This window comes from Thunnus thynnus, chromosome 22 (assembly GCF_963924715.1).
Source record: "Thunnus thynnus chromosome 22, fThuThy2.1, whole genome shotgun sequence".
Lineage (NCBI taxonomy): Eukaryota > Metazoa > Chordata > Actinopteri > Scombriformes > Scombridae > Thunnus > Thunnus thynnus.
Window position 1 is genome coordinate 13,626,654 of NC_089538.1, and position 26,108 is coordinate 13,652,761.

At 38.0% G+C, this 26,108-nt stretch overlaps 3 protein-coding genes across 6 annotated transcripts; 1 reads left to right on the forward strand and 2 right to left on the reverse strand.

Annotated features, from left to right (window-relative positions):
• Positions 1–2,990: 2,990 nt before the first annotated feature.
• On the reverse strand, positions 2,991–6,823 carry LOC137174602 (zona pellucida sperm-binding protein 3-like). Of its 2 annotated transcripts, none has more exons than XM_067579994.1 (8): positions 6,312–6,823; positions 6,005–6,123; positions 4,683–4,786; positions 3,944–4,118; positions 3,604–3,721; positions 3,437–3,522; positions 3,220–3,350; positions 2,991–3,112 (listed from the first exon to the last, which is right to left on the reverse strand). In XM_067579994.1, exons 1-8 carry the CDS (start codon positions 6,726–6,728, stop codon positions 3,027–3,029), a joined length of 1,236 nt encoding a protein of 411 aa, XP_067436095.1. In that variant the 5' UTR covers positions 6,729–6,823; the 3' UTR covers positions 2,991–3,026. The 2 variants fall into 2 exon arrangements, with proteins under 2 accessions (XP_067436095.1, XP_067436094.1); XM_067579993.1 differs by having other exon boundaries at positions 4,683–4,789; positions 6,312–6,821.
• LOC137174601 (calpain-5-like) lies at positions 6,493–24,731 on the forward strand. 3 transcript variants are annotated; one of them, XR_010925412.1, is made up of 15 exons: positions 6,493–6,575; positions 13,015–13,261; positions 13,789–14,108; positions 17,098–17,263; positions 19,777–19,908; positions 20,020–20,231; positions 20,850–21,042; positions 21,130–21,317; positions 21,697–21,774; positions 22,044–22,473; positions 22,558–22,680; positions 22,753–22,914; positions 23,436–23,554; positions 23,792–23,928; positions 24,027–24,165. XR_010925412.1 is itself a non-coding variant. In XM_067579991.1 (15 exons), exons 4-15 carry the CDS (start codon positions 17,099–17,101, stop codon positions 24,201–24,203), a joined length of 2,151 nt encoding a protein of 716 aa, XP_067436092.1. In that variant the 5' UTR covers positions 6,493–6,575; positions 13,015–13,261; positions 13,789–14,108; position 17,098; the 3' UTR covers positions 24,204–24,731. The 3 variants fall into 3 exon arrangements, 2 of the variants coding, with proteins under 2 accessions (XP_067436092.1, XP_067436093.1); XM_067579991.1 differs by having other exon boundaries at positions 22,753–22,949; positions 24,027–24,731; XM_067579992.1 differs by lacking the exons at positions 6,493–6,575; positions 13,015–13,261 and having other exon boundaries at positions 13,611–14,108; positions 22,753–22,949; positions 24,027–24,731.
• cnpy4 (canopy FGF signaling regulator 4) lies at positions 6,955–11,264 on the reverse strand. The gene is made up of 6 exons (XM_067579996.1): positions 11,071–11,264; positions 10,264–10,390; positions 9,200–9,296; positions 8,726–8,848; positions 8,341–8,458; positions 6,955–7,627 (listed from the first exon to the last, which is right to left on the reverse strand). The coding sequence occupies exons 1-6, from the start codon at positions 11,153–11,155 to the stop codon at positions 7,479–7,481; spliced, it is 699 nt and encodes a 232-aa protein (XP_067436097.1). The 5' UTR covers positions 11,156–11,264; the 3' UTR covers positions 6,955–7,478.
• Positions 24,732–26,108: the final 1,377 nt, after the last annotated feature.

The window sequence follows — 26,108 nt, forward strand, 5'->3', positions numbered from 1 at the left end:
TGAAATTTACATATTTTCCCACTCGGAGCAAAGGAAATATTAATTTAAGACAACAGGTATACCCCAGGGATCAGTGTTAGTCCCCCTACTATTTAGCTTATATCTTAAAGATCTCTCACATCAGTGTCAAGAGACATAACTGTGAACGTATGCTGATGACACTTTTGTATACTGATATGCAAAAAATAGCCAAGCTAGCAGCTGTAAAGCAGGTGAAAGGACGACTGAAATGTCATCAATAAAGTGAGCATAAGTCATCAATAGTGTGACAAATTTTTTCGTCCTTTCAAAAAACATTTAAAAAAAAACAAACAAAAACAATTAAATGCAACTTGGGAAATTTAATACAAATTAGAAACAGTCTCTCTATAAATGCAGCCAGAATATTTATGAATGCTTTGATCTTTTCCTTCATATGTTACATATTGGTGGCAGATTGGAGAAAAAGTCATTAAACCACTAGAGTACTTGTACAAACCCATCTCAAAAATTCTGGATAAAAAGCTAATTCAATATAATTTTTGCTGGATACTGGAGAAACATAATCTTCTGAGCTTTGGAAATTTTAGCTTGCATTCAAATTTGTGTCTTGTGTATGACATTTTGAATTATTTGACCCACTTTTCCATTAAAATACTTTGTTTTCTATTGCTTTGAAATATACTTCTTGCTGATATGTGTGCAATATATGTATATCATATATATGGTATGTGTGATGTATTGTTTAGTGCAGTTCTGTCTAAATTGTGTCCTTTAAAGTTATAAGTGGGGAAAATGGATAAATGAGATCTTCTGGGCCAGTGAAGTTGCTGGAGAATAAAACTGATTTTTACCAAAGTGCCAAAGTTTCTCCCATTCTTTTGGAAAAGCAGCATCTTTTAAAAATAAAACTTTAACAATGAGACACAGTCCACCGATCGTTTGGTTTTGTTCTGTTTGCTCGGTGATATCACGCTTCAGAGGCTGTAAGAAGATCTTCTATTAACTTACATGATGTATCTCACATGTCCCGTCCAGTTCCTGGGATCAGCCACCTCGTCTGAGCAGATCTTCAAGAAGATCATGTTTCCCGCCCTCTGACCTTCTCCAATGTATATAACGGTATAGTGAGAAAGGAAATTGTGGACTGTCCTGGACCTCTTTCAGACACTAAATGCCAAAATTTCACATTTGAAAAACGATTCTCTCCCAATAATCAATCATAAGTATGTCCTTGCTGGTAACAATGATGTTTTTTGTTTTAATGCAGCAGGAAAGACATCTTTAAAAAACAACAACTTTGACTGAAGGGTTTGGCTCTAAAACGCGGGTTGGCAATAACAGCAGAGTGGAAAATCATGCTGGTTGCCATGAAATGAATGCAATGTTTTTGTTTTTCCAAGTTTGCTTCACTTTGTGTCTGGCAACAGTGTTGACAGGTGCTGGACAGAGATGAGGAGCAGACTGTTGTATTGCAGTGGATAAAAACCCAACAACAAATTCCTGGTGCCTCCGAGGGAAAAAATGCAGCAACCCGTAACAGGCTGCAATCACCAAAATCTAATCTCTACCGGTGAACATCATGTAAAGTTACGTCAAGTTTATGCTTGTCAATTAGCTTTGTTTGACTTTATAATCTTGGTTCAAGGTCAAACTGGCTTTTTATGGAGCTTTTAACTGCATCTCGTAGTCCAATTGTCACGCTCTGATGGAAGTATTTTCAAATCATTTACTTTGCTAATAAATGAATGTAAAAGTATTTGTACAGTAAATTGAAAAATGGACTCTGTGGCTGATGTATTATTATATATGACATCATTAGATTGTTATTGATTGATAATATCTTAAGTTTCATTTACTGACTAAACCTGCGGATGCATTTGAAAAATCACATTTCTGCTTTTTACAGTTTATTTGATCCAAGTGATGTAACATCTCTAGTTATTGGAATATCTGCAAAGTCTAAACTTTAACAAATAGTCAATATCTTCGAAAACAACCCCTCACTTTTCAGATATATTTTAGGAATTCTAATAAAGACTGTTTTGCAACTTTTTAAGCCTTTTTTCAGCTGGTGGTTGATGTTTTCTGCTGGGTCCCTATGTTTATTTATTTTTATTTTTAAAGGAATCTTGTCTGAAAATTATTTTAACAATTATGTAACATTACAGTCACTCATATCCAATTTAGTCATTATGTCAGTGTTTGGATACTTCTATGGTCCAACTGAATTGTGCCACAATTCACAGCTGATGAGGGGAATCTGATTGGTCAGTCTGCAGTGAGATTGTTTTCCCTGTGTGTGATTTATAACCTCACTTGTTTCTGCTATTCAAGAGGGAGCTAGTGTCAACATTTGTCAACACTATGCTGCAGAAATGTACTACACGACGCTTCATTTGATGATAAAACCCCACGAGACATGCCCACAGCGAGACTGAACTAATACCATACATATTTCTTTTCTTCCTTTACACAGGTTGATCTTAGAGTTGATAATGTTGTGGAAATAACTTTGTTCATGTGGAAACTTCAAGTCTTCGACTTTCACTGGAGAAAAAGAAATAACTACAAGACAAGAAGATCCAGTCGCGTAAAACATTTAAAAATAGATTTTTGCAAACCGGTACCTACAGTACATAAGAATTAAATGATTTTTAGTTGTTGGGTTGTGGATTTTTATGGATAAATAATGGAACAAAACACAAAAAACACTTGAATGTCATGGTCTTCGTCAGCAGATGTTTGTTTAGTGTGCAGTGGTGGAAAAGACGCCATTTACTCAAGTACTGTACAACTGATGTACTACTTTCTACTTTTACTTCATTATGTTTCAGAGGATAATATTGTACTTTTTACTCCTCTACATTTATCTCACAGATATAGTTACTGCTTACTATTCAGATTAAGATTTTACATTAAAAAAATATAAGTTTATAAAATACAACACATTGTTATGGCTGCTTTCCCTTCTGCATGCACCTTACAAGTAGGCGAATCTGAAGTCTGCAAACAAACAAACATCAGTTTTATTAAACCCAATAACTTCAATACAGATACTTGTCATTTCCACTGTGTTCAGCCTTTCTGGGGAGAAATATGATTGGACCAACAGTGGTTTCCCTCTGCAGCTCTGCAAGCACAGAAAATCAGAGTTCAGTTGGTCATTTTTTATGAATAAAAGTATTAAAGTATTTAGCGCTTAATAAATCATTATTGTACACATATTAAAGGCAATACCATTTAATCTGTACTTTGTTTTACTCCTCGGTGCCCTCTTGTGGCCGGGCTCATCACTGTTGCTGCGATTTGTCTCTTGAATCTTGTTACAGCTCTCACACACGTCGTCTTCTCCATCCACGGACTTCCACCTGATGCATAAAAAAGACGTCTGACCCACAGCTTTTGTGTTTTAATAGAGAGCAGAGAGAAAAGTTATGAGACTGATGAAACTGACCTTCCGCTCATAAAAGAGCAAGCCTTTTTTTCCGGGTTCTTATTGTTTGAAGTGGGCTCTGCTTCCAAGTGACATGTGATATAGATCTACAGGAGATAGTACATTGCAAACTCAGCCATTTTTTCTCCTTATAGATATGAAAAGAATACTGTAGAGTGAGTGCTGACAGTATGTCTGTGATCCTGATGGAAGAGGAAAGGTTCGAGTTGTATCTGGAGGAGGGTGTCCTGGACTCTAGGCAGGAAACGAGAGCCGGAGCCGTTCAGCTGGGAGTCTGTAAAACATCTGTAAGACACAGATGTATTCTTATCAGATTTTACTTCTTTCCCTTTAATATATCAGTGATTTGGGTGCATTTTATAATAACAGGATGCAGGAACTGAACAGACTTATGCCGGCAATATCTGGGCCTCTAGGCCACCAAAATATGATCAAAGGAAGTAGTTTTTCTTTTCTTTTGTTTAATTAATTGACTACTGTAGACATTTAATTTAACACAGGACTCACCCATGGTGGTCTATGAAGGGGTATCTGGGGTATGATTTCACATCGGAGGTCAGAGTGGTCACGCAGCTGTCTGCATACAGACGAAGAGGAAGATGACGATGATCTACAGAGGCTTCAATGTTGATCATCTCCCCCAGGAAGTAAACAGATGACTTTCTCTCACTGCTCCAGTCATCTGAAGAGAGAGAAGACACATTCATTTAGGAAAATGTGATTTTATTTGACAAGGAGTGCAACAGAGAAAATCACCACTTTATCCTGTGAAATTAGCATTTTTGAGCATGACAGTTTTGTATGTGGCTTTTATGGAAAATAACTGTTTTTGTCTGTTATAAATGTTACAAGTGAAGAAAGCAAAACCTGTTGAAAAGCTGTTCATGAAATATATCATACAACCATATTTTGATTTAATCAATCATACATGTATATGGCATTTCATCAACTACACCAAAGAAAATGTTTCTGTGGTCCCATTTTGATAATCAATATATAGTCATTTTTTGAGCAAAAATGCAAAATATTTGCTCAGATGTGAGAATTTGATGCTTATCTTCTCATACATGAAAGTAAACTGAATATCTTTGGATTTTGGACTGTTGATCATACAAAACAAGACATTTGAAGACATCACCATGAGCTCTGTGAAATTATAATGGGCAATTTTTACTATTTTCTTAAGTTTAATAGACAAAACCATCAATCAATAATTGTTTAGCGTATCATATTGAAAACAGCCCACTTGTCATGAGCCTGAGGTGGAAGTCCAGGTGGAGATGAGTCGAGTGAGTGGAGATCAGGGGACTCCAGGTCGGTTTCAGGGCTCTGCTGCTCACTGTGTACCTCCTGCTGGGTGAGAAGAGACGGTAACCTGGCAACCACTTCCATCACAGTGGAAATTATGAGCAGAACTAGAAATAATGTGCCTGAAATAATGAAATACGTTTTACAGTGTAAGTTTTCTGTAAGCTAAAATGGTTTAGTGTGTTTTCCATCATCTTGCTCAACACTCAGGAAAGTTTTGATTACAAGGTTTTAATGGAACAAGTGCTGAAGCAAGCAGTCGATTAGTCCAAGTTGGGATTTGACATGTGGGTGGGTGTTGGGGGAGGTCACCATAATGGATTATTATTATTATTATTGGATTTTATTTCTGTGTGTATACAGTACAGTGCAAAAGTTTTTGGCACTTAAGATGTTTGGAGTTTTATCCATTACGCAATACCATCAGGGAGGCATCTCATCGGTCCCAAATCTACTCTGCAGCATGACAATGACCCCAAACATACAGCCAGAGTCATAAAGAACTATCTTCAGCGACAAGGAGTCCTCCAACAGATGGTTTGGCCCCCACAGAGCCCTGATCTCAACATCATGGAGCCAGTCTACGATTACATGATGACAGACGCAACTGAGACGTCGAAATCCACAGAAGAACTGTGGCAACTTCTCCAAATTGTTTGGAACAACGACCTGCCAAGTACCATGAAAAACTGTGCACAGAGGAGAACTGGTGCTGGTCACACCAAATATTGATTTATTTTCTTCTATTTACTGCACTTAAGATGAACTTAATTGATAAATAAAAACAATTTATGGCATTATTTTTGAAAGAATCCCCATTTTACTTTTAGTGCCTAAAACAGTGCACGGTACTTTATATGTTCCCTGTTTACTCTGCGTACAAAATCAATAAAAACACAAAAAAATGACTCAATTGACAGACAATTACTCAGCAAAATGTAAAAATGCTGAGCCTTTACTGTTTTATATTCCTCAAATGTGAGGATTTGCTGCTTTTCTCTGTTTAATATCATGGTAAATTATCTTTTTTTTTACTCTCTGACACTTTTTAGAGCATTGACAATGAAAATAATGCAGTTTAATGTTTCAGCTTCACTGTAAAAATCACTTTTTTGCTCAGTATTTCAAAGCAAAACTCAGATGTGTGATCTAAAGGTACACTACCTGCAATCTGCACCATCAGATTTTCCTCTACTAACTTTTCACAGGGTCAGCGGCACATATAAAGCTCTAAAGACCATTTTATCTGTGTGAAATCACCTTTTATATTTACACTGCACAGGAACAGCAGCTCCCTCCACATAAAATACATCTCCTTGTGATTTTGGAGGGGGAGAGTACAGCAGCAGGTTCTTGTATAGTACGGCACTCTCTGTGAACTAAAACAGGTGTAAAGACACAGCGATCATTATAAAAGTAAAGCCACTAGATGGCAGCATAAAACAACTACTGTGTGATCCAGATGGGTTTTCTTGCATAGAGAGAATTTATGGTTGTAAACAGTAGAGTGCGGTTTACTGGCCATCAACACTGACATTATATTTTGATAATAAAGAAGCTCACCAACCATCACTCTGCCTCCACAGTCACTCAGTGCCGCTCTGATGATGTACTCTCCATGTTCAGACTTCCTGGCTGTGCAGTGACTGTGTGCAGCACTGACAGGTCCAAGCCTCAAGTGTGTGGGCTCCACAGGCAGAGCAGGGTCAAACAGATAAGCTTTCATCACAACCTCGATACTGTCCTCATGACATTTCACCACAAAGGTCTTCACCTTGTGCTCTCCGGCAGCAGTTATTATTCCAGCGGGATCCCTAGTGTCGCTCCACGGGTGAGTGTTTGGTTTGTTTGAGTTTGCTTCAAGAGCAGCCAAGTCAGAAAAAGACAGAAACAGAGGTTTGGTTTGATAAGTGTAGCATCTAACTGCCACCAATTTGAACAGAATATATATAGAAAATGTAAAATGCACAGAAATAAGAGGCATTGTTGTGTTTTCATCCAATAACTTCAAAGTTTCTTAATGTGGCTGTCAAAAAAAAAAAGCTGTCAACATGAACCAAGAGCAGCACACCTGCGACTAATCATGCTTGATTAAAGACCAGCAGTCACTGTAACAATCACACTTCTTTACAGACTTTGAAAACTGCACTTTTGTATTGTTTGAGGACATTTTTCTGTAAAAAACATGCAGAAAAAAGACAGTGTTGTTAAAAAAAAAGCATTTTATTCACGATGAAAAACTGTACATATTGCATTCAGGGGTAAAAAATATCGATATGTGCCTTTATAATATTGGCGTAAGGAGAGATGTAACAGCGTTCACACATGATGTAACACTGAAAAGGTCTCACATATTACTAGTAAAGACTTAAAAACTTCATAATTCAAATGACCGAGTGTTTAAAAAGGTGCAACAGTTTACCAAAGGGTGACAACATTCATAAAAATAATGGCAGAAATTTAGTGTTCAATTCTGTAAAGCATCATTTCACACTATTATAATTCTCTTGTAAGAATGTAAACTCTTAAGATTTGGCACAAGAAATAGTGTTGACAGAAAAACTTTTCTGCACATCATCCATCAAACGCTATAATCTCAATGTAACCTCTCCATAATGTACCAGAGTAATTTGTAATATCAGCTTCTGTCCATTGTTTTGCATTTTTCCCACCAAAAGCTACAGTTGAGGTTTTCTGTTGTTGGCTGTATTTCTTTCGTTGAAAATGTTTCCCCTCATAGCTCGCCAGCATCATGCGTCTTTCCCTCCTCCTCCTCCTCCTTAGCGCTATTATTTGCTCCTTCATCTCCTGTGCTGTCGCTTGCTGACTCCTTGACCCCTCCTTTGGTCCCCATGTCTCCTTTCCACACCTCCTTCAGACATTCTGAAAGAGGGAGAGAAAAATTATGACATGAGAAGAAAAAGTTTGAGCTATTATAGCTCAGATTTCAGTGAGTTCTCATGTAAAAGTAAAGTATTTTAACATTGTTGGTGGTTCCCACAGTACATATCTGATTACGTTGACCTCTTGATAATACACTTCTGTTTAATAGCTTTTTAGATTTATGAGCTTTTGTTCTGTTAACTCTGTTGTTAGCTTGAACCCAGTTGTTCTGCTCTCTTGCTATTTTTATTTGGTCTTTGATTTGTTTTATCTCCATGAAGTACTTTGTAACTTGTGATTAAGAAAGTGCTCTTTCATAAAAGTGCGTCAAGTCTATGATAATGATAATACTGGTGATACTGAATTCAATTCCTCTCTTATATGTTGTGTGAGGTTTGTATTTATCATCTGACATTGTAATCTGAACTGACAAGGGCTGCAACACACAATTATTTTCATTATCCAATAAACTTCTTTTAGAAAATAGAGGAAAATTCTCAACATGAACCCAAAGAACCCCCAAAAAACCCAAAGATAATACGTTTACTTTGATATAAAACAGAAAACTAGTGAAGCTGGAACCTGAAAACTGGACTAATTGACTGTTTCAGCGTTAAATGAGACGCTGTGTCGTCAAGCTGACTTGAAAGCATTTTAAGAAGCGCTGGACTATAAGCGTAACTAGCTAGCACAACTTTCTCTGCATCTCGTACCTTGCTCTGACGTTTTGAGGACGTGACTCTCACAGAGGAAGTTCTCCAGCCTCTGGTCCTGATGATGGAAGTACCAGTCCTCCACGACCTCCTCAAACTCCTCCAGCATGGTCTCACACTGAACATCACGCACCAACACACATATTAGGTGTTTCAGAAGCAGGCACATCACTATACACTAAATTTAATGTTTTGTAGTGTTAATAAGGTTTGTTTTTCTGACTTCCAGTACAACTTTAGACTATAGAAGAATTACTGAACAAGTTAGAAAGGGGAAATATTTATTTAAAAACAGAATTTATTTACATTTATTGAGGCTTCTGAAAGATTCAGTGTGTTCCACAGTTGACAGCAGGTAAAGACATATACACAAACACACACAAACCTGTTTTTTCATGTCTGACACTTCTACAGAGGGTTCGTCCCACAGCTCAAAGGGCATGCCCAGATCGACTTTAACCCCTTTGTGGACCAGGTTCTTCAGAGTCGCCATTGTCTGACTGGTCCCCTGCATCACACAAACCAGATATATGTCAGTTTCACTCATAAATTCATGCTCGTAAATGAGAAAAAATAGTAAAAAGTGTTGTGAGAAAAGTCATGTGTTTTGTAAATGTACGGTGATTAATGTTGGTTACTGGTTACAAAAACTGTATGAAGCCTCTCAAATACTTTAAATAAATTATGAATTAGTTCTTGATAGTAGATTTGCACAATGTTGACTCTGTTTACATGCATTAATTTTATAGTGTGTATTCGAAATTTCAAATTCCTTTCTGGGTGGTAAATATGAGCTTTGTCCATCCTTGCTCAGTTTCTGCAGGTGAAACGTTTCAAAGTGCAGGCAGGTAAACTTCACCTTGGCGTAACGAAGGCTGCCCGGCCTCTCTGCATGAACGCTGTACTGCAGGATGCGCTCACATATGTTGTCTACCGCCTCCGTCAGCCTAGTTTCCCTAAAACCACAGAAGACAAGAGATCTTCAGATTAGTTTCCTATAAAACAAAGTTAAACACATTTATGTTAGTGTCTTCAGTAATCTCACTTCATTTCAGATTTAGTTCGAGATTTCTGGCTTCATACTGACAGAAGACTCTAGTTGGGGCCTAAAAGATTATTGATATTTATGGTTTCTCAATTCATATTCCAGACAATGGACTGGATCACAATTTATATTGATATCCTGATATAAAGTTAATAGGGCTGCAACTAACTACTCAATCCATTTGTCGATTATTTTCTCAATGAGTTGTTTGGTCCATAAAATGTCTGAAAATGGTGAAAATGTCAATCACAAAGTCTTCCACAGCCCAAGGTGACGTCCTCAGGTGTCTTGTTTTCCTCTCAACCAACAGTCAACAACCCAAACATATTCAGTTTACTGCCATAAAAGACTAAATAAACCAGAAAATATTCACATTTGAAAGGCTTTTTCTTAAAAAAATGACTCAAAATGATTAATCAATTATCAAAATATTTGGTGATTAATTTAATAGTTGATGACTAATTGATTAATCAACTAATCGTTACAACTCTGTAAATTATATATACTGTGATAGTGGATTTAACTCACTCATATTTGCCACAAAACAATGTTAAACACAAACTTATCAGTAATCTCCCTTCAGAATCATTTTAATTAAAACATTATGGTTTCATAGTTAACTTTAGTCACCTTCTCTTGATTTTGTTCTGTATGCTGCATGCTGGTGTAACTACTGGCTTATTGCACATGAGCCATGTGACAGACAGGATTTAGTTTTTAAGTTAATTGAATGAAATCAGACTTGTGGTGCAAAAAGCGATTAAAGCTTTTCACTAATTCACTACTTTAACACCTGTAAACTGCCAGGTTCAGACACTTGTGTTCTCCTGTAAATACATATTAAAGTAATATTCCTCAGGCAGAGGAAGGTAACTTACGAGGTGTTGTATTTTATCTTTCTTTTTCTCTTGCCTGTGTCCAGCACCTGTCCGACCTCCAGGACTTCTTTCGAGCGGCTGCTTTTCTCCAGAGCTTCCTGCAGCTCCACTGTCAAAAACTTACAAACTGACAGACAGGAAACATACAGACAACCTGTAAAAACTATTTTTTTAAAAATAAAGGCTACTTTGTACCTATAAGGTTTGTCAAAGATTACAGGCTGACATGTCAGCGGACACATAAATGTGAACGCTTGTACTATTCTGCTGATGTAATGCCAGATAACACTGAAACTGTGCAACAGTTATCTTGACATTGTTATTATAATAAAAGACTTTGACAAGAGGTTTTTAAGTTAATTAATGACAAATTTATGGCTGACTTTGCTTTATTCTATAAACATAAGGGCTTCTGTTTGGGTTTTTAAGTTACAACAGAAAGATTTGGAAACAAGCATGCATTATAAATCTTATAAATATCTTAGCTAAGTTTCATATTCATAAGTGCAAGTTTTCCAACAAAAAACCTCTCTTCAGTTTTTCATAAAGAATGTGAGCAGTAATGTAAAAACTGTTAATGAGTGTATTGTTTTAATGTCTTTTTTAAACTCTATTCCGTTGTCTTATTTATTTCATTTTTACTTATGTGTTGTTTGTAAACCTCCCTGGCATTTTGTTCCCAAGTATGTACCTCATGTTCATTCATACACTCAATAAAGAGGAAATAACAACAATAATAATGTTACATATGGTCATAACGTTAAATAACAGCAACAGTTAGCTGTCTCTGACTCTTTCTCGTCCTACCTTCGCATTTATTCGGCAGTCTCTCGTCTTCTTCTGCTTTAACTAAACTGCAGACACAAAACAAAGCTAGTATATAAAGTTTCATTGCAACAGTTTGTGTTAAAATCTACAAACGCACTAAACTTTTAAGTTTACAGTCGCCACATCGACGTATGCTGCCCACTTGCAAGTGCGCATGCGTAGTGTCTCTTAACAGCGGAGACTAATCGATGCCTGATGTTTGGATTTCAGGGAAGATTGTCGATAGAAGAAAACACCAACATTAGTTTTTTTTTTCACTTTATTGAATACAGAAATTCAAATAGTCATCTGTACAACATGGTATAAGTTCATGACAACACAACTGAGAACATGAAAGCCACAAACAGTGCTGAAATCAAATAAATAAATTAAGAAGTAAAATAAATAAAGGTAAATTGTAATGAAATGAGGCTATATGGAGTTGGAAACAAATGCTCTTATTTCTAGTTTTTTTTTGTTTTGTCTACTTGTCAGTTTTGTATTGATTAATGCAAAGACATTTGTGATCTATCAAATAAATAATTGATAAAAAATTGATCAGAAAAAAAGAGATAATGATAAAGTGTGAGAAAAAGGATTACATAAAACACAATCATGTGGAGGCAAGTAGTTTTAGTGAAATTTTTACTTTTAACATTTTTTTTTTTTTAAATGGCGGCCAAAATGTTTTTAAATGCTTCAAAAACAGGAGATTTTAAAAATATTCAGTTGTGTGAATAATATTTTGTCAGCAGACTCGTATTGTTTACAACATGTTCAACCTTTTTGTCCTGCAAAAAAATCCCTAAAGCAATGTTACTTTATTAAAAAGTTTATTTTTTTCAGGCACAACCATAAATACAGATTGTTAAAAAAAATCAAAACAAAACAAAACAAAAAAAACAACAACTCATTAGTACTTCATAAGAAACTTAATTATATTTCTTATTATTTTGCATGCACATTAATTTCTCAAAGTCATACCAGTCCTCACTTGCCAGGTATTTTGTCCAGAAATTATTTAAAAGGATGGCTTTTTAAACATCTTTTATCTTCATCCTTCACACATTTTTTCTTAGATGCTTTGAACTAGCTATTTTTTCAGGTTAATTGTTCATAATTCTGCTTATTTTGGTTGCACTGAAGGATTGTTTTTCTCGTTAACTTTTGGGATTACTTGTGTAACCTATGACTTCTATTGTGTTCTAGTAAAGTAAATATTAAATAAAGTAATATCACATGTTCAAATTCCATATAAATAACAGTGGCAGAAGGTATTTTAAAGGCAGTAGACTAATGTGCAAAGGTGGAACATTATAATATAATGATAATATCTTGGAGAGCTATATATCAAACTTTATATTAAGAGTTCAATGCTCATTAGGGACTGTGTGAAGGTTATTGTGGTGGTGAGAGTGTCAGAAAAGGGGCAGGATTATGTCGTTTTTTTGGTAAGATAAATTTCATTTTTCAGTTTCAGTTTTCACCACAAAATACCTCTTTTAGTTATTAATGGTGAAAAAAGCTGCATCAACTCGATACTGTTATATTATTTAGTGATATTGGGGACACGATCCTCGCAGTTTTTTTTTTTCTAAGTCAAGAGAAGAATCTAAAATATTAATAAGATTGGTTATTAACACTGCTTTCATTCATAGTTTGCTGTAATAACAGCTTTATGGTGTTGTTAAATAGTAACTTTTTCCTGTTTGTCCTTGGATGTGTTTGTCAGAGCTGAATCTGAACTAACAGAACTGAATTTAATTGTTTTTAAGTTAAATTAAAAAAAAATAATTACATCATATTGGCCACCTTAAACATGCTCTCTAGTTTATCAGCAGAGTTGTTGCTGCAGGCTAATCACACAGAAATGGGAGATAATTGGCTCGGTATTTGGCAGGGAAGCAGTTAAAATAGAAGGTGCTTGCCTCTTTGGTTTCTCAGGTGTCAGTGGCAACACGCTCGACAGCAACAGATACTCCAGGAGTCTGTGCGCGGGAGAAGATAGCGAGGAGAGAAGAGGAGAAGAGACCAACAAGATAAGACAGAAAAAAGAAAAGAGAGACGACACTGTGGGGAAATGTCAAAATGAGCACTTGTTTGAGGAAAAAATGGGAAAAGCTAAGGTATGAGGGGAGGAAGAAGAAGGCAGAAAAGTGCAGAGTCACCAACCAGAAAAGCAGAAACAGCAGTAAGTGATATGCACACACACACACACACACACACACACACACACACACACACACACACACACACACACACACACACACACACAGAAAAAAACATATGTTTAGGTTCACCAGCAGCAGAGCAGTTTACACACAGGTGTCAGAGGATAAAGTGTTCGTCTTGAGTGTCTGAAACTCAAGAGTATCTGCAGTAACTGTGGTGTTTTACTGGTGGGAGACTTTCCACTGCTATAATTGTTGTGTGTTATGTCACTTAGCGCGGTGACCGTCTGTCTATTGTCTGCAAGGAGGGAGCTAGAGTTACACAGGCACTCGGCTCCAGCAGTGTCACCCTGCACTGCATGTCACGGTTGTGTGCACATGGACACACACACTCGTGCATCTACTCTAGAGGCTGTTACGTATACACACACTCAGATGATACACAGCCGTGAGACTTGCAGGACTCACTTTGAGCTGTACCTTCATCCTGCAGGCATCACAGAGCCGCTTACATTATTCTAATATCATTTTATTTTTCTTCATCCAGGTCCAGCGAAACTAAACATTAGATGAGAACCTGGTGGAGATGAATCAGACAGTAACTTGTGACGAATACAGAGGAAAGAAGAAGAAAGTGTTGCTCTGGATGCAGTCAGACAGCTTTTAACAGCTGACTAAAGGACAGAGAAGAACAAGAAACAAGAGGAAAAAGAAGACAAATGCTGCTGTGATTGTCTCTAAAAAATCAAAGATTTCCAAATGGAAGAAAGATTTCTTCTTCTTAATGAGCTAAGGAGGACTGGATCTTGGGCTCAATGAATAGTCTCATCTGAAGAGAGCACGTGAAGCTTCTACAGTGACATAAAGGTAAAAGAATTTACTTTTACTTTGTGTAACTAACAAAAATATATGGCCATATAATATAAACCTATGACTCATGGTAATTTAATGTATTTATATCTGATATGTCACCATAAATTCAATCTAAAATATAAACAAAACTATTGCTGCTTCATCAGCATTCAAGACAACATTTCAGTCTAAGTTCATAATGTTTCTGAGGGTGTTAAAGGTTTGTTTATATCAGTAACACTTGGGGGAAAAAATCAGCTGAGAAACAACATATGCTTAATTTTTATCTATATATCTTTTTCAATGTGCCTGTAAGTTACATATTCAGAATTTGGGCTTTTAACACCTACTGAATCATGAGTTTATACTTGTGTACTTGCAGTTAAATACATTAATTAATAAATCAGCTTAAATAGGCAAAAGCTTTTCAGACAAGTGTTTTTCAGCCTATAAAAATGATTTTCTTCTTGCGCAAACTTTGAAGCTGCCTATGAGGATGTTCTTTGTTCATACAGTATATTTACATGTTCAGTTTGGTTCAGTCTTTATCGTCCAGCATGGCAAAAACACGTCACACACATCAACAGCAAACAGGATGAAAAATGTCAATTAGAAAAGTAGCACAGTAGCGAAAAGGCAAATAAAAGCAAAGATGATGAGTAAAATAAATAAATAATAATAATACATTTTATTCATACAGGACTTTTAAAGGCACTCAAAAATGCTTTACATAGATAAATAAATTGGCAAAAAAAAAAGTTTAACACAACAACAACAACAACAACAACAACAGAGCAGCAGGAAAGACACACAATAAAAGACAAAAAAGATATTTATACATATCAGACTGAGAGCGGCTTTAAAAAAAGAATGCAAATTAATTGATAAAGTGCATATAAAGTGATCTCTTTTCACACACTAAAAGGGAAAGTTTCAATCTACTTGCACCTGGATCTATAGGGAGTCTTCACCTCCACTCTATACGGATCTGAAGGTGGACCAACCTGAATATAGATGAGTCTTAGCAACATTATGTAAGCTGAATGCTTCCTGAAAAACTAAACCGACTAATTTCTGGACAATTCTAGCTCGAAATGTGACTCTAAGGTCAGAAAATAAAAATGACAAGTTAAATAATGTTTTCTTTAACCATCAAAATGTTTAACTTGATGGTGTATTTGGTTTTAAAGGATCACATGACCCTCTGGAGCTTTGATCAAATAACCATATTGAGCTACAGGAACTGATAAATCATGATAAGTCATTAGTTTGTTCCGCATGTAATTAATCATAGATTGTGAATGAGTGTTTACTTCATGTTGTGTGTCTCTCTGCATAAATCTGATACACCTGATGACCTGCACAGTATCTGCAAGTATCTGTGTTTTTCATGCTGTACAGCAAGACCCTCAGTTGACCCTGACATGAACACACACATACACACACACACACACACATGCTGCACCTGGCATACTCTCACTGACACAGAATCACACACTGACGCACACACACACACCAGTTGATGTTCACATACATTACACACTCTGCACTGCTGACTCAGGGTACTCAGCAGTTCATATCACTGATGACTAAAACGGCATCATTACCTTACTGCTGTCCTCACCTTATCCCCTCCCTCTCCCTAACACACACACACACACACACACACCCAGCACACACACACATTGGCTCTCCGGGAGGAGTAATGTCATCTTTTAGATTTCCACAGCCGTTGTACACGTAAATGATTCACTTCAAATTTAATGTTCATATTTGTTGTGTTATCTAACAAATTTATACTAATCCAATGTGAAAGATGATCTCAGTAATCTCAGTTGGAGTAGTAGTAGCGCAGTAGTAAGTAGGACATAAAGTTCAGGTTGGGTGTAGGGTGTCACATCTCGGAAACATTTTACCCAACGCAATTAATTTTATGAGTGAACATTTTAAAGTTACATCATATATTTTTACTCCTGTGTTTAATATTAGCCTGTGTAATCTATGTTGTTAACCATGCTAGCGGGATGGCTCTATGGGTGGCAATGCTGGTCTGTCAGTTAGTCCAACACTTTGTTTCAGACTGAAATATCTCAATAACTACTGGATGGATTGCCATAAAATTTTGTATGGACATTCATGATCCCCAGAGGATGAGTCCTAGTGACATTAGTGATCCTCTGACTTTTAGCGCCACCAATGAGGTTGACTTTATTTTTTTTTGTTAGACATATTTCAACAACTATTGAATGGCCATAAAATTTGGTACAGACATTAACATCCTCCTTAATGACCTTTGTTGAACTTTTCCCTCAAGTTTCAAGTTGTTTTAATATGACCAATACTAGATTATTTTTAGCAAATTTAAACAATTTCTTCTGATAAACTCTATAAACAAGGATATTCAAGGTTTAATTTTGACGATGGCCAGTATTAACTATGAATCCCACCAGTTACAGTTTATGCCTTCAAACAAAAACACTAAGACCACTGATATTGATATGTGAATGTCTATCAGAGGAGATTAAGGATTTAATATTCCACTTTGGACCTGTGTTGCTTTAATATTAATCTGATATGAATGTAAGCTATAGTTTAAGGTTTGACTAGTGTAGATTCTTTGTGCCTCAGCATCTTTACTGCTTTTCTGTCCTTATGTCTCTTCTGTTTTTTTTTTCCATCAGAGTCTTTTCTTTGTATGATGGAAAGCCTGAAGCAGCATTTAGAATAACATGGAGCATTAAAACTCTCTGTTTAAAGTAATATGCAGTGTCCCTTTCCACCTGTTCAGTTACAGGGGAAATATCAGATACATTGGACCATAAAAAAGGGTTAATAATACAACATAAGGAATCCCAAACATTTTATATGAACTATTTTGATATATAACGATAGTCCTCCAAACGGCATATCAGTGTAACCCTACACTACTGAATGTAATATTTGAACCATGAGATGTATTTTTATTTTTCTTATAACTACCATCTGGCCTCCACTCCCTGAACAGAATGCCGGAGCGAGTGAGTGACTTCCAGGGCCAGAGCTTTCACAAGCTGAGGCGGGCCTGCCTGCATCGAGGCGCGCTCTTTAAGGACCCCCTGTTCCCCACCACTGCCCAGTCCCTCTTTTATAAGAGGGAGCCACCGCCCGGACTGACCTGGAAGAGGCCGAGGGTGAGTGTGAGGAGGAGTGAGGAGCCCCAGGAGACAGAGAGTGGACAGAGGAAACTCTGATTATTCTCTGTCTAAATCTGTAATTTGCAGAACAGTTCTTCAAATGGCTTAAACAACTGCAAAGAGTTATTTTTAAAAATAAACCTCCTCTCCTCCCCATTGAGTGGCTGTCTCAGCATGTTACACTTCCATCAGATTGGGTTAATTAAAGCACTTTCTATTATAGGAAGGGCGTCAGGCAGTGAAACCTGATCCCTCAGTGAAGAAGTGATGTGTGCTGCCGATAGACTGCTTCATTGAAGTGTGTGTGTGTATGTGTGTTTAATAGAGAAAGCAACAACCAGTTTAAATAGCCCAGGTGTTTTTAGCACAGTGTTGTGATTGGTGTGTGTATTGTGGCATTCACTAGGCCAAGTGGCCTTTAATGGTGGTCTCACTCTAACAAAAGCAGTGGCATCTGAGGTTAAAGTCAAGGTCAAACTAATTATTGTCCAGCGCAGAGGGAAAAGAAACTATATTTAATAATTCAAGGATATGGATTAGGCGCATATAAACAAAGCTTCATCATTCAACCAAGAATAAAAGTTTTATTTTTGTAAAAATGCATGAGAGAGATGAAGAAAGGAATCAGAATGAACGTTTTGGCAACAAAAGAAACCTTTGTTGTAATCTTTTGTCATCATTTGTCATCTTCTGGTCATTTTTTGATGTTTCTCAGGACTATTTATGTCAAAGATATCCAGCAAATTTGTATAAAATTAGACAGTGTGTCAAGTCAAAACCTGTATTTGCGTTTGGAGCTTCCCCCCCCCCAGAAGCTGAAACCAAACTGAATCAGAAAACTAGCATTCATCATGTAAATCTGACTTATCTACATACAAATGTCAGCAATGTCTCCTGGTCAGGATCAGTGGTGCCTGGAGTTAATTCGGTATGTGAGCCAAACCTCCACTACCCTGAATGTGAAACCCTGCTGGCGATTAATTCGCTGATTAAGGGCTGAAGAGGAAGGATTAATGGTATTGTGTTCCTAATGCTCCACGCGGGTGTTTTTAAGCGTGTATCAACAGGGAGTTGGATGATAGGGTGACATCTGCCGCCTCTCTCTCCTGAAACTGCATAGCCTCACTCTAACTTCCCATCTGCTATCATAACTGTCAGGTTCACAATCTAGTGACCTCATCTGTCCATCTGTACTTGATATCAACTCAGGGAAGGTTCATATCTTGTCTAGAGTTGCATCTGAAGAGGTTATGACCACCGAGTGTGTATCTTTCTGCATGTGTGTGTGGTCCGGCAGCAGGTCTACGGTTACCTGACCCTGTCCAAACGGAGATCAACAAGGTCCACACAGACAGGATCTGTCTCCTCAGCAGTGTTCTGACACTCTGGCTGAATCAGCTTGCACGGCTCATAAAACACTGTGACACCACTAACTGCTGCATGCTTTAAACACACAGTTCACTCCACATTATTGGGAGTGTATCTGAAACTGCCTTATAATCAATATTTTTGTATGAGCAATAAATAAAATGACTATGTGTTGTTTTTTTTATGATTGTTCTCCTTTTTATAACCTACTTTATATTTCTGGTTTTGCTTACTTCAACACATCTCCTCTCTTTTAGTATTTTATAATATTATCATTATTATCATTATTTTATCTTCCCCTCTTCCCTTTTTTCTTTCTTTTAGTATTTTATTATCTTTTTTCACACTTTAATTTTATATTATGCTGAATTTTTACATTTTTATCCTACCTCTGGTGTTAGGATAGTGTTCCTCAGTTCCTGTTTTTACTGAGTCCTTTATTTTTGATAGTCATTTATTGTTTGTGCGTGGATGTGGGTTGGGATTGTATTGTTTTATTGCATAGAGCACTTTGTGTTACGTTGTATTTGTATGAAAAGTACTATACAAATTAAGTCTGATTGATTGATTGATGTGAAAGGGATTGCTTGTTGTAACAAACTCACAGAGAATCATCACCGGACTCTGTAGTTCCCCTCAGCTCTATGGAGAGTTTTAATGTCTTTCAGCTCTTTGTTTTGGTTTTCTTTCCACAACTTTACTGTTTTGACTCACTCTCTCCATTCTCATCTGTGTCGTTTCCAGCAGCAGGCAGCTGTTATCAGGGAAAGGGCTTTTAGGACGTACTTTACACTACCTGTCTAGTACCAAATGGCAAACACAGAATGTTAGCAACTAGCTGGTAAAATAGTGTGGAATTTAGCAGCTAAAGAGACAGATATTTTTCTCAGGAGTTGGAGGAGAGCAAATAGGAGTATTGGAGAGTAAGAGAATATTGGACTTACAAATAAATCCTAATGTTGCTCCATGTCTGTTTGATGTGTAAATTTGCTAACATATCGACTTGAAAAGGTCGATATGCTGGCAAGCAAACACAGTGTTGTGTTTACAGATTGTGGTAGTGCCCCTAAGTGGACAAACAAAAATTAATTAATGTAGTTATAATGTGTCTTTTTAAGATAAACTCAATCTCTCCCCTCCAGGAGATATGTAAAGACCCTCGTCTGTTTGTTGACGGCATCAGCACTCGTGACTTGCACCAAGGAAGTCTGGGGAACTGCTGGATGGTGGCTGCTATTTCCTGCCTAGCGTCTGAGCCATCTCTGTGGAAAAAGGTACTTAATATACATGTGTCTTTCTTTCTTTCCCTCCTGTTGCCCTTCTCTCCTTTTTGTTTTTTTTGCTTCCTTCCTTTAAAGCCTCATCTCACCGTCTTCTCCTCCCAGGTCATCCCTGACCATGTGGATCAGGAGTGGAACCCAAAGCGTCCCGACCTCTATGCAGGAATCTTTCACTTCAGGTTCTGGCGCCTTGGCCGCTGGATGGATGTCGTTGTGGACGACCGTCTGCCAGTCAGTGGAGATGGAGTGCTGCTCTTTTGCCGCTCGGCAACACCGAGAGAGTTTTGGAGTGCCCTGTTGGAGAAGGCCTATGCCAAGTGAGTGGTAATGGAAAATGCTGGTTGATACCTGATGGTTCAGTTACATTGAATGACAGACTTTAGCTGATGTTAGGCATCCATGTTTGTTTGTTTTTCAGGCACTTCCATATTAAGCATAGCATTAGCTAAGCATATAAGCATTAGCAAATTTCCCGGTTGTGCTTACGTCTTGATGTTGACATGAACACTATGTACAAGTTGGAAATTACACTAACTCCAATGTGATACTAACGTGGCATAGGCAAATACTCACAATCACCATAGTAACCCTCCCAAACACCCAAGCTACCACCTACTAAAGTCCTACCAGCACTGAAAGTTTAGCAACCACCTAGCAACACCCTAGCAACCCTCTTAAGAACACTATCAGCCACCCAGTAGCACCTTTGTAAACACTTTGCCCAACTGGCTACTGGTTAGCAACCATGCTAAATATATTAGCAACCACTTAGCATCATCTAATAAACATCTAGCTACCCTTTTCTGACATCTGATAAACTGCCTGTAGAAAATTCTAACCACCTTTTTTTTTTTTACCAATAAGCAGCAAACACATCTTTAGAAATTAGCCATGAATCAGTTAGTCAAACGATTCCACTGCTGGTTGTCTTCTAGGCTAAATGGGTGCTACGAGGCCTTGGAGGGCGGAAACACCGCAGAGGCCCTGATTGACTTCACTGGGGGGGTCTCAGAGCCCCTCATCCTGGATCAGGAGGCCCTCAGCCTGCACAGCGACCAGAGGAGGGTGTTCTTCCAGACGTTGGCCAAGGCCCACGAACGCAAAGCCCTCATCACCTGCTCCATACGGGTAGGACACTTTATCCTGAAACTCTGAGAATCTTCAGCATTTTAGAAACTGGTGAACAAGTTAAAACATATATTTCATATTTCTCAGCCAGCAGAGGGGGAGACAGTGGAGTCAGTTTTAGATTGTGGCCTGGTGCGAGGACACGCCTATGGGATCACAGCGGTGAGGAAGGTGTGGCTGGGGGACAAGATGCTGAGTGGGGCTTACCGACTCTTCATGGTGCGCATGAGGAACCCATGGGGGACAACAGACTGGACGGGTGCCTGGAGTCAGGGGTGAGGGCAGTTTGAACTCTAGCTTCATGTGCCACATGTCCGACTGCTGAGTATATCATACATTTTGCAGGAGCTCTGGGAATAAAGCCTCCGCTGACGTTTAACAGTGTCAGTATTTTTTACATTTTACAATTTCCTTCTAACTTTTTTTTTTGGACATTTGCTGCCATCACTAATAACATTTTACAATAGTTCGGGGATGACTTTTACCAGCTCCTAGAGTCATTACACAAAGGAACATCTGCCATTCACATTATTAAACTCTGAAAATGGCCAAAATGGGCTAATAAAGCTTTCCAGAAGTTGAAACAACTCTTGTATTTCTGCTTTCTTTTTCTCTGCTGCCTTTGACATTATTGTCCTTGCATGCCCCCTGCAGGTCACAGCAGTGGCAACAGATGAGTCGTTCAGAGAGGGAGAAGATGGGCCTCATTGTTCGAGATGTTGGGGAGTTTTGGTAGATCTTAAATTTTTATTTGTTGTTTGGATTCCCACTAACTTCCATAGAGTTGTTGCTAGTCTTCCTGGGGTCCACATGAAATAATAGAAATAAATAGAAATTTAAAATCTCATAGGATAAATGGAACAAGAATAGACAGAATAAAGATTTGGCAATAAAGACTACAGTAAAACCCCCAAAAAACAACATAATCAGAGTTTTTCAGTCACTTTGGAAGGAAAATCTACTTTTAATCTGTCTAATTTCTTGACCCTCTCCTCTCTCAGGATGGATTTCGGGGACTTCTGTCAGTACTTCACAGATGTGGTGGTGTGCCGGCTGGTGGAGAGGCCTCTGCTGTGGCCGAGACCTCACTGGAGAGAAGTGCGCTGCTATGGGGAGTGGGCTTCAGCACCTTCCAACCCTGGAACACCTCCGTCATCCGCCATCCTCCGCAGCAACCGCGCATTGGGGAAGAGCAACGCCAAACCAGGAGGGACCAAGCAGCAAGGTCACTGGAAGGAGGCACGGCTTAGGGAGAGTCAGCAGGAAGGAGGGAAAAGAGGAGGAAGAGGAAGGTGTCACAAAAAAGTGACAAAGGAAGATAGAGAAGGCGATAGAGAGGAGCAGAAAGGAGGTTGGGAGGTGCAGGTGAATAAGAGGAGTCGATGTGGAGGTTGCATCAACCACAGGGACACTTTCCTGCACAATCCACAGGTAAACCTGAGGTAAAAAAAAATAAATCTGTTGATGAGTACAAGAATTTTGAGTTTTTTCCCTTTCTTTCTTTCTTTGTGCTAGTTCATGTTTGAGGTGACAGGCAAAGAGGAGGAGGTGCTGATCTGTCTGCAGCAGGAGGACAGGAGGATACAAAGGAAAGATGGAGGAGGAGCAAACCTGCCTATTGGTTTTGAGGTGCTAAAGGTGAGCAGTTCATGGACCGAGATGTGAACACGCACCAGCAGCTTATTAACAACAAGACCTTGTTGTTCCCAGGTGGAGGTGAACCGCTGCAGCCGGGTGCAGTGTGTGGTGGAGCAGGCGGCCAGCTCCGTCTACATGGACTCCCGCAGTGTGACTCTGAGGGGAACTCTGGCTCCAGGTCGCTACGTCGTGCTGCCAACCACCTTCCTGCCGGGCACCACCGGACGCTTCCTTGTACGCCTCTTTTCCCATTCCATTGTCTGTCTCAGGTGTGTGGCAGTTGTTTATGTTTGTTTTCAAATGCCAAAAGGTTGCTTTTATGCTATAAATTCAACATAATCTGTGAGACCCTTGTTTTTTTTTTTTTTTTATTGGTTAATTTTTTTGTTCAGCCACTGCTTTTCTACAAACTGTATGTCCAGTACTGCATCTGACATTATCTGCTGATGAAGTTTGAACATCTGTAGCGAGTTCTCATTTCACATAAATTGCACAAACTTAATTTACTCATTTCAAACATCCCTGCTTTGAAACGGTGATAAATGGAATTGCATATAAAAATGTTCAAATTAGATGCAGATTTAATCATGATGTTGTTAAAACATTTTCCAAAGATAAAAAATGTGGATGTCTCTTAAACTTTTAGCATCAGTACATTTCTTGCTCTCATATTTTATTAACTTTCCCTGTTCCTCTTCAACCCTGATGCCAATCTTCTGCTTCTTAGTTTTGCTGTGTCCTTATTTTTTGTGTAGGGAATTGAGGGAGGACTTGCCATCTCCTTCTGTGTTCCAGTGTTTTCTACCTCAGCCCACTGTGGTGACCACAGTCTATCTCCGCAGGGCGTCAGGACTCAGCCCTCCCAAACAGACAGGTTGCTCAGCACAACGGCTATCATTACATCTCTTGCACTGGGACAGCTATACAGATAGAAGAGGGCAGAAAAAGCAAGAAAAACACTTGGTGACACTTTTTGCTTGCATGTAGCCTCCTAACAAAACTGCATACTGTATATTTCGATCAGAAAACTCTCATTTCTTGGTAGTTGCATCTTTCTTTGGGACCTTCATTTCTTTCTACAGTATCTTATGTTGTACGTTATGATCCACAGTTCCAGATGTTTATGCCGTAGTGAGGTGTGAGAACGACACCATCAGGACACGGGTGTTCAAGGCCGAAGGAAACCCCGAGTTCAACCTCAGAACCATCTTCTACAGGAGATACCCAAACACACACATCTCTATCCAGGTTTGACTCATTCATATTCCCTCACACACTGATAGACACACACACATACACTCACACAAACACAATCTAAACTACCCGTTGTTATCTGTTGCATGTAGTTGTTGAGCAGAGGTCTGCTGTGGGACTCTGTGCTGGGCAGAGCTCGACTCCTGACAGAGGAGTCTGAAAGGGGCCGGAGCCATGTGATTGATCTACGAGGCGGCCAATCGGGTTCAGGATTCAGAGGTTGCGTCTATGTTGAGACATCCTCCAGCATCTGCCTGACAGACTTGTAGCTAATTCATAATTCATTCACAACCACTGTCCTGTCTGCGGGAGCACTGATGGACAGACAACACGATATTTTGATGAAATGATGAAAACTTTGTTGGACAGTGAAGTAATTCCTAAAAAATACATTATGATGGTGCTGTAGTTGCTTTGACAAACTTTAGTAGTTGTCCTGTGTATTTCAAACCAAACTCGGTGCTCTGACTGTTAAAAATAAACAAAAATACACATGAAGAAGAAGATGACGCGCTGTAGTGATCTGCTGGTCAGATATACAGGGGGACGTCCTTCGTGACTTCAGCAGTTTAACAAAAACAACAACTGAAACTGCTGCCAAATTAAGATTTTTGTGTGTCCTTGTATTATCTAGATTTATTAGTACTGTTGTCTGTGTTATTGCTGTCAATAAAATTGTCATATTTATTTTTGCCATTATTTCTGTTGTTGATATTACATCCAGATGTAAATGTCCATAACCACATTTGCATTTGTGTTTTGAAAACATTTTTCTTATGATTAAATAATTAACATTGTGTGAGTGCGTTTCATTTTTTATTATAACTAAATGCTCCCATTTGATAATTTGGAGAGTATAAATCATAGATAAAGTGATTACGTTTTACGAAGACTGACACATTTTGTAATATTTGTTCAATATTTGTTGAACATCTTCATTTTAGCCCAGACATGTTTGTTGCAACACTTTGCATTCCTGCAAGACTCTCTTGGCTCAGTTTTGCTGGTTCAAGCAGCCTCGTATCTTTAAGTGATTAGACAAGACTAGAAGCAGGTCAAAAAGACATGAAGACGTTTTTTTGGACAGAAAAGTATGCATTTTTGAAGTTTAACCAGGTAACTGCAGAGATAAACCACAGATGACAGTGCAATTTCCTAGATGTAACTGTGTTTTGAACCTTTCTTGTGAGCAACCCAACATAGTGCCAAAAACAGAAATGTTGCATTTTGTAATATTAAGTGAGTCCAACCTTAAAATCACACATTTACAGAGAAAAGGGAAAGAGTTTAAAACAGTATTAACATTTTAATGACAAAATCCTCTTTATAAAATATAACTGACAGTTCATGAAACACACAACAGCTAAGAAAACATTCTTTATATCTATTATGTAACCCAACCCATTTCAATGCAAACTACACAAGATAAAGTGGTTCATTCAGTCTTTATCTGTTCTCATTTGACATCATTTGTTTATCATGAGCCTGAGCCTGCTGTAACTGAGTACTGCTTTCAAAAGTGAAGGATCATAAACTACCATTACCTGCATTGGAAGTGTGTCTTTTATCTTAACCTGTTTGTGTTTGTGTTTAGAAGTCATTAGTATTGATATTTTGGCACACTATTGTGAGAAAAAAGTGTTCTCTCTTTTGTTTTTCTCTTTCGTAATCTATGTTTCATATTGACATTTCCCTTTATTTGTTTACTTGCATTTCTTTTCTTTGTTTTTCTCCTCCATATCTCAAAGAAAGCCAACCCTTGACCAACAGGATCTTGTGTAACTTTTTAAGTATGGCAGCTCAGTGAGAGCACAGGATTTCCCCCCCCCATTACTTTCATCTATTTTCCTGCTTTTTGAACCCTTTTTCTTTAATTCTACCTAAAGCATTTCATGTAAAATGATTCAAACATCTGCTTTGAACGGTACCATGTAAATATTTTGTATTATCTCAATAGTAATATTCTGAAAATGTGTAAATAAGACCTGTTAGTGCACCAAATCACATTCAAAAATATTATAATTTAATGGGTATAAAAACATAATGTTTTAAAGTGTCTATACATTCACTGAACTCCTAAATCTGCACAGGTGTACATCTTTTTATCTTGTTAAAGGGGACATATCATGCTTTTTCTGATTTTCTGATATTTATATACTATTACGATGTTGGAT